General features: G+C 41.2%; 1 protein-coding gene across 1 annotated transcript in view; it reads right to left on the bottom strand.

Annotated features, from left to right (window-relative positions):
* GLDC (glycine decarboxylase) overlaps window positions 1–18,587 on the bottom strand; it is a 41,462-nt gene extending 22,875 nt beyond the window's left edge. Inside the window, exons 1-8 of the mRNA XM_057412124.1 lie at window positions 18,343–18,587; window positions 18,180–18,258; window positions 12,330–12,465; window positions 6,305–6,469; window positions 1,940–2,017; window positions 1,115–1,262; window positions 662–858; window positions 1–97 (exon numbers count right to left, since the gene is read on the bottom strand). Coding sequence (XP_057268107.1) covers window positions 1–97; window positions 662–858; window positions 1,115–1,262; window positions 1,940–2,017; window positions 6,305–6,469; window positions 12,330–12,465; window positions 18,180–18,258; window positions 18,343–18,558 — 1,116 coding nt within the window. The 5' untranslated portion in view covers window positions 18,559–18,587. The remainder of the gene's footprint in view (window positions 98–661; window positions 859–1,114; window positions 1,263–1,939; window positions 2,018–6,304; window positions 6,470–12,329; window positions 12,466–18,179; window positions 18,259–18,342) is intronic.
* Window positions 18,588–21,116: the final 2,529 nt, after the last annotated feature.

Genomic DNA, 21,116 nt, shown 5'->3' with positions numbered 1-21,116 from the left:
CTGTGCCGTGCAGATATTGCTGGTAGCTTTATCCCTCCTGATATGCTGTTCTCGTGTTTGCAAAGCAAGTCGGTACACTTCCTTTCCATTTGCATCTCTAAATCACAAGTGAAAATGTTGCTTCTGTTACTTTAAAATTACAGTAATTTAAGACATTGGACTCTATACATGCTAACCTGAAACTAGTTATCTATCTTTAGAGACTGGAGAGAACAAAGCCTAAGTCAGGACAGCTGTGATATCAGAGAGTGAGACTAAAGCCTCTAGACTCGAATTTATATCATGCCTGGCAAATGTGTCTGGTCCAGTAGAGCACACAGTGAGTTTTCTAAGCACACAACACCAAAACTTGGTATTTGCCTTAAAATGCCACAGATTATTGCATCTGTTTTAACTGAATAGTTATCCAGAACTTAATTTGAACAAACACTGAAAAGGCAGCGTCTTTTCGAATGGTATCAAGTAAGAGCATGGTGAATTTGTACACAAAAATAACCCATCCAGCAAGGCTGTACAAGATAACTGAAAGGGCCCTTGCCAATCCAAGCATCAAAACAAGTCCTTTTTTAGGGTTTCTAGCACGTTAAAATATGCACAGTATGTCATATTGTGTTTCATTTCGATTTCCCCCAAAGACACTAAAGGTGAAGGGAGCACTTACCTTGTAACACCCACCATTCTGCCTGGCATCATTCTCACTAGATTTTCTTTGACAGCAAAGAATGCGGCATGAGGTCCCCCGTAGCAGAGCGGCACGCCAAACCTCTGAGAGTTACCCAGGACAACATCTACCCCGAACTCCCCAGGGGGCTTCAGAATACAGAGAGCTAGAAGATCTGTAGCACAGCAGGTGAGAGCCTGGGAACAGAAGTACACAAAGAAGTTAGCCTCTTTTCTGAAGGTATGGTATTTGCATGGCAGCTAATTTTGAACAGGATATGACTTCAAACAGTTCCACATCACCAGCACTGAGCTGAAATGCTATGGTTGTAGTGGTTATCAACTTAACAGAACGGAGTGTAATACTTTAGATGGTATCTCACGTAACTTTCTATGAATATGGCTGTTTGATACATCAGATTGAAATCTGTGAGATCAATAAAAGCTATTTTACCCCATTATGATGAGCTCTTTCAACAAGTTCAGAGAAGTCTTCCACCTTCCCTTCAGTGTCTGGATACTGAAACAATACTCCACTAACATCCTTTCCACTGAAATCCATTTCATGGGGTAATTTGAGCTCAGTAATAACACCCGTGTAACTGGAAAACAAAAACATGCAGAAGACATCGTGTTCAAACCACTTCCTGCCTTGGAGTGATATTTAATATGACTTTTTCCTGGACAAACTTTTCTTTAACATACAAAGAGTTGAACCTGCTTTGAAGCACTAAGCACTGAGAAATTTTCATGACATAGTATATAGTACTGAAGAACAATTGCATTTGGTATCATCAGAAATATGGAGAAAAGCAGAGCAGAAGATGCATAAGCTACTGGCTATCAACACTTCGGTGCTCTAGCATGTTTAGCTTTGAAAATCAAGTAATATTTTTAGAAGAATGTTACTTTAAACTGTACACTTAAATTGGATTAAGCTTTCATTAAAAGAGAAGTTTTGTTATCTAGGGTAAATAATTTCCCAGTTAAAAAATGACAAGACTGAATTCAATAACCAAATGGATTTATTTGTGCAAACAACTTAAGGAGAAAATTAAATATTTTCTTTTGATCAGATGTTTAGTCTCTTTTTAAATGTCTTTAATTACTTTGCAGTTGCATTTGAATGTAAAAGTAGAACAAATACCAAATGTTGACAGATCTTTCATTCTATTTTGCAAAGAAAACATAACTTTATTAGGTATATAGTAAAGAGGCACAGATGACAAATGATTTCCTGTAAGCAAAGATATACAGTGGAAAATGGAGAAAACATTACTTTGCTCTAGTCTGGACCACTGCTATGGTTTGAGGGTGGCATCGGGTATCTACATAGAACTTCCTTCTTTTGTTGTGCCTGTTAAAAAGGGAAAAAAAAAGTGTTACATACAAAAAAATTATTGTTTTGCATGGAAATAATTCATTTTCTGAAAGTGAGATTTCCTAAGTTAAGAAGCAGTTGTTAATATTAGCTACCATAACCAAATCACATGTAAGATTGAATGAAGTTTCTGGTCCATTTAAAATAGTAAGTTTCATTTCAGACACTGAAATGAGATTGTTACGTGACGAAAATGAAGAACAGACTATGAAACAGAACAAGGAGCCAGCTTATGAAGCCTGCAGGAATGCCTCCACATACACACAGTCTTTTAAAGGAATAAAACTGCAGTCTTTAATACAGATTTTCAGTGTTGCCCTGAATAACAAAACATGAGCCATCAAAGTATCAAGATGGAGACTAAGACAATTGCCTAGTTTTGTCTGGTAAACATGATTTTATATCAAACTGATGCTTTGGACAACTGAATAGTTACAACACAGTCTCTGCTGAGTAAACTCCTTCCTGATATACAGTCCTAAAGTGACATTCAATCATCTCTCAGGTTTCATTTGATTTTCAGATCTCCTTCACATATTATTACAATACAGATCCCTGATAGTAAATTTGGATATAACAGGAACAGCTTCTAGGCTAAGTTGCTTTTAGCAACTTATGACTGACGTACTTTGTTGGTTTTTAAAGATCCTTTTAACCACTAGTGGAAAAAACAATTCACATCTTCAGTGCTTATGGACACAAAAGATTCATGCCACAAACCGTTAGGTTATGCTCCACTGCACTCCCACAGAGAGGCAATGGCAGCTGGGGACCCAAATAACCCCCTGTTCCTGCACCTCCCCAGCCTATCACAGGAGACATTAACCCATCAAAGACCCATCTCCACAAGCACAGGGGAGAACAGAGGCCCCAAGGCAGGTTTGAACTCCAATTACTTAATCCAAACAGACACATTTTCTAGGCATGTCCCTGGGCAAAAGACATTATAGAATGCAGGAGAAATGTGCTTTGGGATTTCAAGGGTTTATTATGAGATGTTCAGGGGAATAGGGATATAGTGAGGAAAAAGTGTAGGAAAACAGAGGGGTAAGGAGGTGAACAGACACAGTCACATATAAATAGTTGCTGCACTTGCATCCAATTGGTGCAGTCTGTCCTCTCGTTAAATTCTTTTCTAATTTTTCCCATGGGTGAGGGGACTCTGCATTCTGGGGGTGAGTGTGGGTGTATATGGCTGTCTGGGTGTCAGCAACTGGAGTCAGACCACGGAGGATCCGTGATCTGGGTGCAGCACCGGGATAACCAGATTGAGTAGCTGTTGGTGCCAGCAACTGTAGCAGCACCTCCACCATAGGGGCCCATGTGTCTGTGATGGTGGCAGCCGACACAGGTGTGTGTCTGGGTACCAGCAGCTGGGCTGGTACCACAGGCAGAACTACTACACTCTCTCCAGTATGTCCATGTCTCTCTTGTACAGGGAAGCCTAGACTGGACACAGTACTCCAGATGTCGCCTCACCAGTCCTGAGGAGAGGGCAAGGATCACCTCCCTTGACCTGTTGGTAACACTCCTAATGCAGCCCAGGGTAACATTCACCACCTTTTCCACCAGAGCACATTGCTGGCTTGTGTTTGACTTGGTGTTCCTGAAGATCCCCAAAGGCCTTTTCTGCACAGCTGCTTTGCAGCCTGCCAGCCCTCAGCATGTACCCCATATACCTGAGGTTACTCCTCCCCAGATGCAGGACTTTGCACTTTGAGCTTCACGAGGCTCCCGTCCCTCCATTTTGCCAGCCTGTCAAGGCCCCTCTGGATGTCAGCACAACCCTCTGGTGTATCAGCTGCTTCGCCCAGTCTTGCATTATCAGCAAGCCTACTGTGGATATTCTTCCCCATTATCAAGATCATCACTTGGACCCAGTGTTGCCCCTGGGATACACCATTAATAACTGGCCTCCAGATACACTTCATGTCGCTGAGCACCACCCTCTAAGCCCAGCCATTCAGTTTTCAACCCACTCCACTCTTGCCTCATCCAGCCCATGCTTCTTCAACTGCTCTGTAAGGATTTAAGGGACACCAAAAGCGTAGATAATATCCACTGCTCTCCCACCATCTACCAAGCCAGCTGTTTAATTGTATGAAGTTAGTAACATGGTCATGCATAGCATAACTTCTCCTGTGTGAATCCATGCTGGTGACTCCTGAACCACTTCTTGTCCTTCAAGTGTGCCTGGAAATGGTTTCCATGACCAGCAGCTTTTCTACTAACTCAGAGGGATTGAGGTAAGGCTGTGTGGCTGATAGCTCCCTGCACACTTACTCCTGCTTTCTTGAAGACAGAATTGATGTTTTCTTTCCTCCAGCACTGAGGCACACCTCCCAGTCTCCATGACCATTCAGAGACAGTAAGTGGCCTCTCAATGACATCAGGCAGCTCCCTCAGCACACATGGGTGCCTCATGTCAGCACCCACGGCCTTGTGTATGTCCAGTTTGCTTAAATATTCTCTAATGTGACCTTACTCTACCAAGAGTAAGCCTTCCTTGCTGTAAACTTACCCCCGATCTCTAGGACCCTAGGTTTCTTAAAGCCTTAGATGTCTGAGCTAAACATTGCGGGTCCTGAAGGAATGCAAATGAAGTTGCTAATCCACTGTCCATCATATCTGAAAAACCATGGCAGTCAGGTGAAGTTCCCAATGACTGGAAAAAGGGAAATATAACCCCCATTTTCAAGAAGGGGAAAATGGATGACCCAGGGAATTACAGACCAGTCAGTCTCACCTCTGTGCCTGGCAAAATCTTGGAGCAGATTCTCCTGGATGGCATGCTAAGGCACATGAAAAACAACAAGGTGCTTGGTGACAGCCAGCATGGCTTCACTAAGGAGAAATCCTGCCTGACCAGTTTGGTGGCCTTCTATGATGGGGCTACAGAACTGATGGACAGGGGCAGAGCAGTTGATGTCATCTACCTGGACTTGCGTAAAGCATTCAACCCTGTTCCACATGACATCCCTGTCTCCAAATTAGAGAGATATCAATTGGATGGATGGACCACTCGGTGGATAGAGAACTGGCTGGATGGCCGCACACAAAGAGTTGTGGTCAATGGCTCAATGTCTGACTGGAGACCAGTAATGAGTGGTGTCCCTCAGGGATCGGTGTTGGGACCAGTCTTGTTCAACATCTTTGTCGCTGACATGGACAGTGGGATTGAGTGCACCCTCAGCAAGTTTGCCGATGACACCAAGCTGTGTGGTTCGGTTGATACCCTGGAGGGAAGGAATGCCATCCAGAGGGACCTCGACACGCTTGTGAGTTGGGCTGATGCCAACCTCATGAAGTTTAACCAAGCCAAGTGCAAGGTCCTACACCTGGGTCGGAGCAATCCCAGGCACAGCTACAGGTTGGGCAGAGAAGAGATTCAGAGCAGCCCTGCGGAGAAGGACTTGGGGGTGTTGGTCGAGGAGAAAATGAACTTGACCTGGCTTCAGTGTGCGCTTACAGCCCAGAAAGCCAACCGTATCCTGGGCTGCATCAAAAGGAGCGTGACCAGCAGGTCGAAGGAGGTGATCCTGCCCCTCTACTCTGCTCTCATGAGACCTCACCTGGAGTATTGTGTGCAGTTCTGGTGTCCTCAACATAAAAAGGACATGGAACTGTTGGAACAAGTCCAGAGGAGGGCCATGAGGATGATCAGAGGACTGGAGCACCTCCCATATGAAGACAGGCTGAGAAAGTTGGGGCTGTTCAGCCTGGAGAAGAGAAGGCTGCGTGGAGACCTCATAGCAGCCTTCCAGTATCTGAAGGGGGCCTATAGGGATGCTGGGGAGGGACTCTTCATTAGCGACTATAGTAACAGGAGAAGGGGTAATGTGTTAAAACTTAAACAGGGGAAGTTTAGATTGGATATAAGGAAGAAGTTCTTTACTGTTAGGGTGATGAGGTACTGGAATGGGTTGCCCAGGGAGGTTGTGAATGCTCCATCCCTGGCAGTGTTCAAGGCCATACTGGATGAAGCCTTGGGTGACATGGTTTAGTGTAAGGTGTCCCTGCCCATGGCAGGGGGGTTGGAACTAGATGATCTTAAGGTCCTTTCCAACCCTAACCATTCTATGATTCTATGATTCACATCAGCGCTGAGAACTTCTTTAGGCTTAACAACAGGGGCTATAGCTCTTCAGTGATTTGCTCACGCTGAAAAGCCTACACTCTACTTCAATCCACTCACCTATCTACACCTACACTGAAGTCTGGAATTCCTCCCTCCTGTGATTTAACCATACATTTAAACAGTACCTGTGACATAATTGCATGGCTTCTGCAGCAGCTGTCCCCTCATCCAGCAAAGATGCATTGGCTACATTCATTCCTGTGATGTCGCACACCATAGTCTGGTAATTTAGCAGACTCTCTAGCCTGCCCTGGGAGACCTCAGGTTGGTAAGGAGTATACTGGGTAACCCTGTAAGAAAAGAAGTCTGAGTTTGGTCTAGGAAGATAATGTGTAATGGAATTATGGTGATATGTAAGTAAACTGTGTCATAAGAAAAACAGATTATAAAACATAATTCAGTGACAGGGAAGTTTGTTATAAAATTGTTATTTTTAGATGGGTGTAATTTTTTACTGGCCTGAAAGCCTAAGAATATTTTTTCTTCTGTTATTGACTTGGCTTTTTACAGGAGAAATCTATTTCTCCATTTTAAGAAGAGAAATTACTTTTAAAACAAAAGCATAAGTGCATCTTGGGGAGGGGATAGGGCAAGTGGGTGCTGAGTGTGAGAGAATGAGAATACTTAGTACAATCACATCTAGGTATTGCCATTATTTTTCAATACCCCTTCTGAAGCCTTTTACTTGACAAGTTTTCTCCACTGTTATGGGAGGAAAGGCACTTGACATTTCACAGAATCAAGCTGAGAAATATACAACTTCTTGTGAAATGAGAGTTCCCTCATGTGAGTGAAGGGAAGTGAGGATGGTGCGAGTCTTACCTTGTCATTTGCAGAATAAAACAGTAAAGGCAATATAAGCAATTCCTTAAAAAAAGCAACATTCTATGGGAAACAATTAATTGTGGCAGTCCAGAAATACAAATCAACGGGAGTGCAGGGATGAAAGGCAAGAACAGAGATCAGAGTATCCTCTCCCTCCTGGAAATTTGTGTACTGGATTTAATGGTAGCTCAGGACAGAATTTACACAAGTTTCATTTCAGAGTAGCAGCCGGAAACAAGTGGTAAGTGGGAACACTCATGGCCTTTGTTTTCTAGCAATAGAAGAAAATAACAGTTTGTTTCCTGAAAGGGCAGAAGCAAGCTCTAGACTTTTGAAAAACGCTTACAGGTGAATGTATAGTCTTTAAAGAGAGACCGAAGTATTTGGAAGCTCAACACGTTAAGTCAATAGATGAGCAACGAAGATTTTCTTAAGAACAAGTTGCAGAACCTGTGGTATAAAGTGAGATAAGAGGAGCAATAAAATAGTAACACAAAAGAGAAAGTAGGATAAAAGTCTTGGAGAATAGAAGAGCTAGAAAGAAGAACATAAGAAGTGAAGTGAACTCATTGTGTAATGTGATGCTAATGAATTTACTGTCAATTCAAATGATATGCCTACTCAAATTTCTCAGGTCTACTATTCAGTACAGAGACAGAAGGCCATAACTTTATATCAAATAAGGTAAATATTGATGATTTTCTCCAATATTGAAGGTTTTTCCTGCTTCTTAGCCAAGTCTAACACTAAACTACTTATCCTCATATACTTGACTGCAGAGTTCACAAATGGGACCATGTCCTGGGCTGCACACAATGTTGCTCCCCTCAAAAGTAACCTCCCTTTTTTTTTTTTTTTTGTCTTTCTATGAAGAAAATTAACTCTATCCCAGCCAAAACCAGGACACACGCAGAGATTCCAGAAACTCCATTACCAAGGAATATTCAGTGAACTAGCTCTTGATTAGTATTTGTAGGTGTACAGTCAATAATATCTATGACTTATAATAGTACCTATGACTTATAATGATACCTAATTTCTTAATACAAAGCAGGTGGGTTTTCTTTCAGAAGTAAAACTGAAGTTTTTTCAAACAAAATCTATCTTCCTCAGCAATTTTTGCTATACTTCGATTGAAACTCTGGAGTGTTAATGTATTCATAATCAATACAATATTTTTATCCTGTAAATTATGTTTTGCAGTTTTAGACATCTGCAAGACTCATCTCCTGCAATGGCAGACCTAGAATTGATCTGGATTGCCAGTTATACAGAGGGTTCTTTTTGAGACCCTACAATTAATAAGATGAAATGAACTCAAAGTAGGACAGACTGCAAGCAGAACTTAAAATGAGTGTATATGAACCAGAAAAAAAAAAAAAAATCATACAGCTGACAACACTGGAAAACTAAGACTGTTAAGGCCAAAATGAAAACAAAACCTAAGAAAAAAGGTGTATTTAATTTAAATATGCACATATATATATATAGTGCAGTGTAGAAAGATACTAGAGTAAAGCTGTGTAACGAGGGCCATCCAGCTGCAAGCGGCTCCATCTAGCCTGTAAAATTCCCAAATGACATACTGTATGTAGAGTTCCAGATGCATTGCTTGGCACTTTATGCACCTTTGAAGAGCAGTTATAAGGGTGTTCCTAAAACAGGAGCTTACCCATGGGTTTGAGAAAGCTGAATAGTCTTATGACAGGGCATGGAGACATGCCAGTTTCAACTCAAAGCATAAACACTGAATTTACTGCCAATTTGGCATGCTTTACAGCTGCTAGTACAGCTTTCTATATCCATTTTGTAACCATGTAGAAACCAGCTGCATAATGTTTATATCAGCTTTTTGCATGCTGTGCATAATTTTCAGAACACAGTGGATATGTGCTGGTTGCTACTAAGTTTTACAAGTTACAATATCAGTGTAAAGATTGCAGGTGTCCTTGGCACAAGTACTTTATTCTTACATATTTAATGTCTGGGGCAAAGAAATCAAGTGAGCTGTTCTGTGGAGACCTCCACATCATGCTCCGTTGTATGGTATTAGTGTGACTTCAAAGGCTGCCTTGATTTTTAAGACCTGATAGGTATTTTTATCCATTTAAGCCCCCAAACTAAATACTACACTGTTTTGACATATATGTTAATAAGAACACTATATGTAAGCTGAGTTTTGAAACCACAGCTCTTCATTTATATTCATGTCAGGGCACAGAATTAATTTGGTGTGCTAGAAGGGAAAGAGCTCAGCACACTGGAAGTGAAAATAAATTAATGAATATGTTAATATGGGGCACAGCAGAATAAGGACTATGCATCCATTCCAGCAGACAGATGGCAGGTATTCATACACTTCAGGACTCTCTGCTGAAAGTCACATAATTGGCGGTGTGCCCCGAAATAAATTCTTCTGCAGCATCTTAGAATTGATATGTTCTAATGATAAAGCAAGTTACACATTGGTCTGCTACTTATTTCTTTGGAAAAATCAGGCTAGTACTTTTTCTAATATCAACTAAGAAGTGTATGAAAAATACTTGTAAGACTTCCACCCCGTGTCAGCATGGAATTATTAGTCACACATTGCTAGGATCAAGAAATTGTTAGCAGCTGGTGACCAAGACCAAAAGGAAATAAAGTATCAAAAGTAAAGGATACTTATCCTCTATCTTCTGTAACTAAGTCAAATCCCTGGAATTTTAAATGCAGCATTTCAGGTCCACAACAGAAATTTCTCTGCTTGTTCTCTATATTTCATTCAAGGTATTCTTTGGAAAAAGTTACCTGAAAAATTCTAGCAAGTGTTTTGAAATAGCTTCTTTCATGCATACAGAAGTAATTACGTTGGGATTCAGGCTTTAAAGAAAAGTACGCCTATTCTTTTCTATAGCTACCAGTACAAGAAATTCCTGAATGCTGACTTCCCAGGCACTTACTAGTGGCACTTTGGTCACAGTTTTATCACATAGTAATTAAGCTATTCAGCTTTTACTGTGAACAAAGATATTACACATCATTGTCCAAATGTTTTAGGAGTTTTGAAACACCATCAATGTTGAGCTTTTCTTTTTTTTTTCCCAGAATCTGAGATTTGGGAAGACTTTCGTGGTAATCTTCTAAAGAAAGCAGTGTGGGTCAGTAGTCTCATTCTCAGCTGAAAATAAATTTTGTTCTAAACAGTTTCCTCCTGAAAGTCACCCCTTTGCTGTTTAACTCCTTCTAATAAGTCCAAGTGTCCTAAATACTACAAGTCCTTCACTTTCATTTTCATAGATTTGCACAATCAATCTTTTGTAAAGTTACACTGTACACCAATAGAAGCCTTGCTCTAAGGAATGCCATGCAGTGAGAAACCAAGAGCCATGTGAGAGACAGATCAGAAACAATAAGCCCTTGGAGCTCCCTTGGAGCTGCAATGTGAAATGTGCTAGCATGAAAAGCGTCACACACTCAGTATAGGTTGGATTTCCTAAACAAACAGCTTCCCTAAAGTCCATAAAATTGCTTTTGCACACATGAGCACACACCTACACCCTCTTCAAGCAAACAGATTAGCCTTCACTTTAGCCATCCAGAATTTTAGCTTTTAGCCATCTAGTTTGGCTTTACTGGACACTGCGAGAACAGATTTATGGACAGACTCTCCCACTTGTTTCATTAACACTATGTAATTTTTTAGGATTTAAAAATACACAGTTAATTTTGGTCTGCTTACTTTTTAACTGTTCTTGGTTTTGCCTCTTGCAAAAGAGCATTTGGGTTTTTTTTTTTTGTGGCACTGTGGCACTGTTGATTCCATATGTTGCAAGAAGTGGGTGGGGATAAGGCCAAATAAAACTTTGCATAGACGTACTGCATATGTTCCTTCAGTCCAAACAGTGCATCTTTTTCAAGGGTTAAAAATTTTGAGATGCAAATACAGCAGACAAGTCTAAAAATATGTAGACTTGAAGGTCTACAGATACATAGACCTACTTATGGCAATCCAAATTACAAAAAATATAGCATCTAAGTAACGATGGTCTTTTACGCTGACTAATATGACTCATTGGTTGGTTGGTGGTTTTTATACATATTTATAGAGAAAATCTTGGGTTTATTAAATTAAAAACTCAATAATACAGATGACAGTTATTATTTTAATATGGTACATAAAAAAGGATGTTACAGGCTAGAGATAAGGGAACTTCTAAATCAAATGAGACAATGCAGGGTATCAAGAGGCCCTCAGTGTGTTGGAAAGCAAGACTCCACATTAAATTTAGTTCTTCTGTTGTATCATTTCTGAATTACTGTTCTTTAGGGAAATGTCAATGCTAAATGAGTATTTATAATCAAGCCTTAGTGACTTTGTCTGGAAAAGTCCATAAAGAGACAAAACCCCATTATTGCTTAGATTAATGCTGTTCATAAATTATGAATCAATGCATAAGTTATGAATCAATGCATTAAAATATTTTCCTTTTTAAGTAGTAAAACTAAACCAAAACAACCACAACCAAACAAAAAAGAACCCCACTGCCAAACTGATAACATTCAAATTCAATTCAGTCAGAAATGCCGCTCTTTTGCTTGTCCCAGGAACCTGCAGTGTCAGGTGGGTGATGTAAACAATATTCTCAGCCTTTTCCTAAATGAATTATCAAGTAATGCTATATATATATTTTCAAGCACCAGCAAATCATTTGTTCAGATGAGAATATTCTTTATAGATACACATTTGAGCTCCTAAAGGCCTCTGGTTTAAAAAAAAAAAAAAAAAAAGAAAAAAAAAAAAGAATTAAATCAGGAAATATATACCAAGAGAAAAGCCTTTAAAATTTTAAAGGCTTCTTACTTCTTCCTAAGAAAACCATAATCAAAGTACTGCATAGTATTTAACTAATTTCACCCCAAATTGCAGAGACCAACAGAGGAGTGAGGCAGTTTAAATTTTGGCAGCAGTTAGGAAAGAATTTCTCTGGTTTAGGAGCTAGATCTGTATACTTCTTTAAAGCAAACAAATATTCTATTTCTAGTTTATAATAAATAGGAGCTGTGAACAGAAATCACAAAAATTAATTAAATATCTTACAGAAAATACACCTTTTGAACTCAAAAGTCTTCTTTTTCCTCTTTAGCTTGAACATGAACAACACAGTTCCTACACAGTAGCATGCATACCAGTATCAAATACATGAAAGTCCTAGTACAAAAAAAAGGTTTGGGGTATTTTTTTCTGTGGTCATTCATAAGATAAACTTTAAATGTATATTTATACAAATACATTTAAATGTATATTTATACAAATACATTTAAACAGAAAACGTGGCACATTACCATCCTGCATTCTCCAACAAATTCCGTGCAATGGGCTGAGGCACTGAGCAGTTGTAATAACCCATGCCTATATAGGACCTCCATATCTTGTTCTTGCTTGCAATATTGTATAGAGTTTCAAGGACTTCACTTTCACCTAATTGAAAGAAATTATTTCAGAAAACTACAGTATTTAACTAAATGCCATGCACCCCTGTGTAAAAAAAAAAAAAAAAGTAACATCAGTGAGGCAAGTATATACAGTAGCAGAATAAAGCACAAACCAAGAAAAGTAAAGATCAAATAACAAGCTGGTAAAATATTCCAGGAAAGTTAAATTCTTCCAAAATTCTGGAAAATGCAACAACTGAATAATAACAGGGTCTCAGCCAATGTGGAAATAAAAGTGAGAGAAACAGCAATAGGCAAATGGCTTATGGAGCCCTTTTTGTGCTAATGCCATATACAATTTGGTCTTTTGCACACGCATTAAGATGTATCTCAGAAGGCACTCTTTTATTAGCTAAACCTTGCAGAATCATCACTGGATTACGCCACAGCAATCCACAACGATGATTCAGTGTTTCTAGCAAAGCTATATTTGCCCAAAATGGGCTCAAATCAAGCACGCGGGAGTAATTTCTTAGTATTAAAGAACTTCATTTTCTTGCATCTTCCCTAAGGAGCTATAAAACAGAGCAGTTCTTTTAGTTCAATTTCAGTATGCCTTACCTGTTAAAAAAATACAGTATTTCTAGCTTAAGAAATTCCATTTAAGATTAATTTTTAAATGAATCTGCTGGTTTAGTTTGGAAAGATTACAACACAATGCTTTTGAAGTGTTCAGACAGAAAGCATTTGCACTCCCTCCCCAGTTATCATTCAGTCTTTGGTCATACTTCTACATACTTCTCAGTGCATTGAAGGTTGTGCAAAGATCACATTCAGTCAACCTGTTCCTAGTAGTCAATGAATAAAGTTACCCAACATTTGCCAAAGGGAAAGATTTACCAAGAATTTTAGTATCTGCAGATGCAGAAAGATGGTCAGTAAGCTGCCTAAGATTACACAGGGAGATACATCTGCCCAACCCAACAGATGTGGGTGTCATTGGACACCAAAGCACCTAGATGAGGGAAGTAGGTCTTTCTTCATTCCCCCTTGCCAAAGTCTGACCTGGGAAACTGCTGTATTGGCGAAGCTGCACCAAGTTCTGTTCATTCTGCGCTGCAGCTGGAAAAGCAGACTTTGGAATTAATGTAAGGCTAGAGATCACCAGCGCAGAGTAGCTTGGGTCTCGACACTTAATTCTCCCCACAAGATACTCCAACAAGATAGATCGAGTCAAAACAGTTAATGCTGTGGAATCTGGTAGCAAATAATTCTCTAGGTAGAGAATTTTGATTCTCTGGAATTTAAATTTCTTCTGCAGCCATAAAAAAGGATATTGTAACTTCAGCTCCGATTTCAAAACTGATCTCCCTCTTCCTTTTACTTGAAGCGCTATTATTGTGTTCCATGTACACATTAATTAAAAAGAAAAATCTGGTTTTCAATTGATGTCTTCCATAGTTATATTATACCTTCCACAAAGTTATTTTTCTACTGATCTTCAGTTCTCACTTCAAAGTTCATTTCTCCTCTGCCTTTTACTCAGTGTTACTGTTAGATCTAATGTATAAAGATTAATTTCTTGTTTTCAGTAAATGGCAACTTTTTCTGGAGACTCAAGAGTCATGTGTTTATTATATTTCAACTCAGCACTGTCCAGGGCAAAGTTTCTTAAACTGCTGGGCAGCTCTGGTTTCCAGTATTCCTCCCACACAGTTTATTCCAGGTGCACTCGTTTCTCTATTTTAAGTAAGAGTTTTAACACTGAGATCTTCCTCTACCACTTGCAATCCAAAGGTTTCATGAAGGACAGTTTGGGTGCAGTTTGAGAAAGGGAGGGTTGTATTCTTGCAGAATTCAAACATCAGCGCTTTTTGAAAATGGTAACAAATTTGCTTGTTTAACTCCAAATCCAGTTGAAGGCACACTAGCCCAATGTCACACACAAAAATGCATTAGAAATGTGATTTCTGAAGTAAACACATACCACTCACTCCTCCCCTCTTCTTTCCCTGCCCCTACTCCCGGAGGGACAGAGAGGGGAATCGAAAAGAATGCAACTCCCACGGGCTGAGATAAGAACAGTTTAGTAACTAAGGTATAACACAAACCATTGCTGCTACTACCAATAATAATAATGATAAAGGAAATAACAAGGGAAGAGAATACAACACCTCACCACCAACCAACTGATAACTCGCCCCCCCCCAGCCCAACCAAGCACCGACCCATACCTCCTCCAACCCTGCAGTCTCCCAGCCCTTCCTGCTAACTCCCAGTTACATCCTGGGCATGACGTGCTGTGGTATGGAATACCTCTTTGGTCAGTTTGGGTCAGGTATCCTGTCTCTGCTTCCTCCTGGCTTCCGCTCCTCCCTGGCAGAGCATGAGGCTCACAAAGTCCTTGGCCAAACCAAAACATCCTGGTTATCAGCTCTGTTCCCAAGCTGAAAGTCAAAACACTGCACTGCACCAGCTACCAAGAAGGAGAAAAATGACTGCTACTGCTGAACCCAGGACACTATTGAAAAAGCATTTCTAGTGTAGATGCACTTGTACCAGCAAAGCTTAGCATTTACCAGAATGGCTTTTTCATTCATACCTAAGCAAAATAAATGCCCAGTTAAGGCTAGAAGCTTTCTCTTTCCATATGTTATTATTACTATATTATTCCCCTTCGGGGAAGTAATAAAGCTCAATTCTTCCATTGAAGAGTAGGGCTATGCTAAAACATCTAGGAAAAACAAAATACGTACAAAAAGATTGTGCTTCTACTGTAATGAGTTTTTATTTATGAGTAATGGAATATGCAATACAATTTAAAACAGCCCTTAAATATAAGCTGCATCCAGAGGAGGGTTTTTTGGTTGGCTTTTTTTTTTTTTACAGCTATTCAGCTATTGCGTACATACAGCCATCGATTTTATGTCTTTTAGACAACTTGTACATTACAAGGGAAAGACCTGTATTGCGAACAAGCTCTCCTACTGCCACACCAAAATTTGATGATATACACCAAATGTACACACCAGAGATGAGGCCTAAAGCTATAAAAGTATAAAATAACCCACAAATATAGTTGCAGAGACCTATAACAGTCACCCAGATGCATGGTGTGTGCACAGTTTTTTGGGCATGCATATCTAATTCTAATTGTAATCATTGACTTCAATGAGACTACAGTACAAACTCAACTGTGTTTCCTAATACAAAGGAGTAGCTTGAACGCAGTTGATTCATTCAGCTGCTCTCTGGAGTTACTTCGATTACTTTTTTTAACTGAAGTTATACAGAAAAGTGGAAGTGTATAGATAATCCACTAGGAATTACCATATTAGAAATCTTGTGAATGCACAGGTTGAACAACATGTTTTGAATTGCCTTGCCCTGTTCTCTCACTGCATGTATGAGTTTGGGGGATAGTGGGAAGAAAATTGTCTTCATACAAATAAAAATAACTTGTTTAGAATATAGTCCTCATGAAACTTCCCTAGTTTTGCTATTTCCTTTTAACAGAAGGGGTATGACAGAGAAATAATATATCATACTCACATAAGAAATCCCACACTGGTGATCAGAAGAAAGACAGTGTTCTCTCCAATGATACATTAACAAGGAAGCAAGTTTTAGTCAGACAACAGTGTTCAAAGTGAAGTTGCAGAGCTTTAAGCTGAGGCTTTTAACTTTTATAAGCTGTGGAATATTCTGCTATCAATGCAGTGGAGAACTAGTGGCAAAAATCTACGCATTAAATTACAAAAGATAGTTCATCACATTGGCTGCAGAAAAAAATGCAGCATTGTGCAGAAAAGGGTTTTCTGTACCTCATGCAAGCATCTCCTTTGAAAACTCTGTTGCATGCCATGCAATGTGAAACTGCATCACAGTCACATTCTTTCACAGTTTACTCTAAGGGAACAAGAACAGCATAACAAGTGGAGAAAAATGCCAGTGAGCTAAATACACTGCTAGCTAATGAGGTCCTGTTGCACCGTGAGAACCTCCATACAACAGAACATCAACCGATGCACAGCAATGTAGGAGACACCCACTTCAAAACTGCTATGCAAATCAGCATGAGAACACATAAACTGCATCACAATTTTGATTTAGGTTGACATCACCAGTTTAGTTTTCAATAATGTGCAAGTATTTCAATGCCCAACTGTACTATATAACTTTTATGTATTTTTTAATAATGTAAAACTTCACAAAACTATCATCTACTTTAAAAACCAAGGGAAAAAAAATAGAAAGAACAAAACAACAACAAAAAAAGACAGGTTTTTAAAAAGTAATTAGTGAAAAATCTACATTTAACCTCTCTTACACACCTAAAAACACAATAATCTCAAAAGCTTTTTCCTCTGAGGATGAGTGAAAACCATTCATCAGTCTGAGAGTACCTTGATTAAAATACATTAATTGTAGGAAAACATGCCAAGCAATACTTTCATCAGTTATAAAGGCAGAAAGCAATGATTAAATTCCACTTCACCAGCCCCATCCCCATTTTAACAGGATGGGTATTTACCAAGAAATAAAATACCACTGTACCAATAAAACATGTTGGAAGTAGAAACTTCCAGTCAACACTGCATTCCCCCTAGCTACAGTCTGTCTTTCCAGGCTCTAGTTTTCCTGGCCGTTCGCTGTGGCGCTGCCTCTCTCCCGTGATGTCATCTCGGAGTAACCAGATTGAACTGGCCAGGAGCCTCACCGGAGCTGCGGGCCTGGAGCTCACACTCACATTACAGCGCATGGGTGAGCAGTGAAAAGAAAGCCAGCAAGAGGGGTCAACCTTCCTGCAAACCGGGCACAGACTCATGGTGCGAATACGAAGTTAATACCGATGCAATTGACTGCACCACCTGAACGGCCCCAGGGCTTTGTTAGTTTCAGTGGAACTGTTTAGCTACAGTGCATGTTAAGCATTTCTTTCACTCACGGGATTTCCAGCATCATGTTCACAGATACCTACAACATCGCAGTTATGCAGACAGAAGTTTTGTGCTGTGATTGCTGACTTTTAAAGATGCTAATATCTAAAACCTCATCAAATCATTTCAAGTTTCCCGCAGCGTTTTGCTGAAGTACTGTACTGCCACAATTGCTGGCTCAGAAGTTTTGTGCTCCTGCAGGTTTATGCTGCTTCCTCAGACAGATTCTAAACGCTAGCCATTACTCTGCTGTGTATCCATTATAGAGAGACAGAGGTTTTGAATGTTATTAAAATGTGCACATTTGGGGGTGTGCAGGAGGAGGAAGACACTACACGAACCCAACAACAGAAAACAAAGAAATCCTGCAAAAAAGCCCACAGAAGACAGTGGCCCATTTGAGGCTACAGTCCACACCAACGGGACGATTTTTAGCCAGACTTTCTTCTTCCATATCAAACTCCTGAGACAAAGTGAAAGCATTGTAGCAGTTGAGCTCAAAAGCAGATTTTGGGCAGCCCCGCTCTGCTACACACGTTTTCCTACCGATTTCCGACAAGAGCACAAGAAGCGCAGCAGCTGAACTACTACCAAGTTAGTCTGTGAAGACTGAAGTGTCGGTTCTGGTACTGCTACGCTTACTTAAAGACTTACCCCGCACTTCACTTGCGCGGGGAGGTCTGTCCACTACACGTCTCAGCGGGGGCACTCCGGGGAGTGCACCCCAAGTCCCTCCAGCGAGCGCGGGCGGCCGGAAGGCGCCGAGAGAGGCAGCAGGGGAAGGGGGTCCAGGAGTACTCGGGACCATGTGGTTACTTACAGACGTGATCATCCATCCTCAGCGGCCTCCGGAGTCGGATACTGGCCGGGATGGTTTTATCCATCAGCTCCTCGACGCTCTGCAAAGAGCAGACCGTACGCTGTAGTTACTTCCCGCGCCGGGAGCGACCCTACGCCCCGCACGGTGCGGAGCGGGCACCTACCTGCACCCCGACGGCTCGCAGCATCTCCTGCTTTTCCCGCTCCCGCGGCCCGATGTGCCGCAGGGAGAAGTCATCGTGCCGCGGCAGAAGCTGCTCGATGCACCGCGCCGCCTCGCCGCCGCCCCAGCGCAGCGGAGCCCCCACCGCCGCCGGCCGCAGGTGCCGCGGCGCCCCTCGGGCCGCCAGCCGCCCCAGCCAGCGCCCGCAGCTCTGCATGGCTACGCCAACACAGCCGCCGCCGGGCAGCCCCGCTTTGTGCGCGGGGGGCGGCGCGGAGCGGCCCCCCACCGCCAGCGCCAATGGGGACCGGGGGCGGCGCCGTGCGCGCCCCGCCTCGACGCCACCTGCCCCCCCCCCCCCCCCCCCCCCCCCCCGGGCTGCCCCGCGCGGCCCTGACCCCATTCATCCGTCCGTCCCTCTATCCATTCTCCCATACATCCGTGTATGCATCCATCCCTCCATCCGGCACGGCGCGCCGGTGCTGGCGGGGAGCGGTGGTGCTCTCAGCTCAGCCGGCAGAGCCTGGTGGGATTTTGCTGGGAAACGGGGTTTTCTGCCACAAAAGCTGTACTGGGATGGAAAAAACAAAAAGGTTTCTGTATTTCTGCAGCAGAGCATGGACTTGCTTTCGAGTTACTTGCTTTAGGAGGCGTAATACATGCCCCTTTCTACTGCAGCCAGGACCTGTGTCTGTGCGTGTATATGTGTACTTTCTCCCTGCTTTAACTTCTGACCATATGAAGGTAGATTTAGATTAGACGTTAGGAATTATTTCGTCACTATGAGGGTGGTGAGACACTGGCCCAGGTTGCCCAGAGAAGCTGTGGCTGCCCCATCCCTGGCAGTATTCAAGGCCAGGTTGGACAGGACCTGGAGCAACCTGGTCTAGTGGGAGGAGTTCCTGACCATGGCAGGGGGCTGGAACTAGATGATCTTTAAGGTCCCTTCCAGCCAAAATCATTCTATGATTCTCTATGAGTCTTAGGGAGCAGAAAGGTTAACTGGAACCTACTTTTCTCTCTCTTTTGGTTCTCAGGGTAATATCAGCATAGTTACAAACTTGTACTTTTACTGGTATTAAGAGAACAAAGTGCAGCAACATTGAGGACATGTATTTGCATCAACATTTAAATAGAGTAACAATGAAAGATAAAAATATATTTCCCAAATACTCATCGATTTAATCTTCATTGTATAACAGATAATGAGGTAATTTATCACTGCTGCCAAACCTAAAAATAAATCTAATTTGCATCAAAGATCACTGATGATTGCAACCAGTATTTTTCTCCAGTAAACATGGAATTACTCCACTCACACAATCTCAGTTATCTGAACTCCTCTGTTACACTGGAATAGGCTCCCATAACTTGTACCGGTGTGTATTTGGAGTGGTGACTTAAGTCTCTGGTTTCAGAATGAGAGAGCCACACTAAGACTACATACTAAGATTACACACTAAGCTGCCTCCTGAAAACTGTATCATGGTTTTAACAAGCAAAACAGGAGTCTTGAACAAGAGATGGAATAGAAAATGAAGCTTGATGTCAAGCATGTTTGATATCGAATCAACAAAACCTAGGTAATCACAATCATAGAATTAACCAGGTTGAAAAAGACTTTGAGATCATCAAGTCCAAACTTGGGTGTGTTGGGACCCATCCCTTTGGGTAAGCTATGCTTTTACTTGTCTCATACATTTCATCCCTTAATCATCTTGTAGGTTCAAATAAATCAACCACTGCAAAGTACAACAAACCCAGCTGTTTTCTGAATGTACATAAGCAAAAGGAAGGAGATTTCCTGGAAGAGGACAGGATTTCAAACCTGTGTCTTGCTATTAAAGCTATTTGTGCAAAGCTCAGAGATGTGCATGTCTTGGGCTAAGGCACTGGTATGAGCTGCTATGTAGCTGCTAGGGATGTCAGTTTTGTTAGATAAAGCACAAAGCCCTTGAGAGGAATTCCCTCTATAATTCAAATTAAAGTGACATGGCTTATGTACTCTTCTTCACTGATATTTTTTAGCTTTATTTGAATGACAAAATCAGGACAAAAAACCTGGAACCTGCCTAAAGTACTGATTTTGATAAAAACTCTCTTGCAGTTCTATCACTACAAAGTTTATGGGTTGTGTTAGAACTACCGTGCTTTGCTGCTTTTAAGTTATGAACTATCACAATAAGAAAATTGTGTCATATTATTTTGAGATTCACCTCAGTTCCCTCCTATGACCCAAATCTGGAAGTTCCAGCTGATAAGCTTCTGCATCACTATACTACTGAACATAAAGGCTGGGCCAGACTACAGTGTAACAATAGCCTGCTCCTGACACTGGCCAATTACAGCCTACCTAAGGAAGAATACAGGGCTAGGACAAGAAGATTAATTGATACCACTCTTCAGTATTTCTACAGTCAGTTAGCATCCTGGGATTTCTGCCCTTATGAGTTCTCAATGTGCTTTTTTCCCCAATTTGTTCAGCTTCCTACTGAAACCACATAAGCTGTTAGTGTGACAAAAATAACAGCTTACTATTCAAAAGCAGTCATTTCATAATCCTTTATTTCTCAATCTACTATTCCTTAAAGTCACAAAAAGCACTCACAATGTTAAGGACATCGCAACAAGTAAAATGAAACAAATCATGCAGGTGTCAGTGCAAACTGACTCCAACACATGCTGACTTCCCATATAAATTCCTCAACAGAAGGAAAGGTTTTAGCAACTTAACTTACCACCTCTGGTGCCCCTTTTCAGGAAATTATTAACCAC

This window comes from Pezoporus wallicus, unplaced genomic scaffold (assembly GCF_028554395.1).
Source record: "Pezoporus wallicus isolate ANWC-B61680 ecotype Strahan unplaced genomic scaffold, APGP_CSIRO_Pwel_v1 contig_8119, whole genome shotgun sequence".
In the NCBI taxonomy this organism is placed as follows: Eukaryota; Metazoa; Chordata; class Aves; order Psittaciformes; family Psittacidae; genus Pezoporus; species Pezoporus wallicus.
The sequence above is the reverse complement of the archived record's forward strand: the minus strand, read 5'-3'. Positions and strand labels throughout refer to the sequence as shown.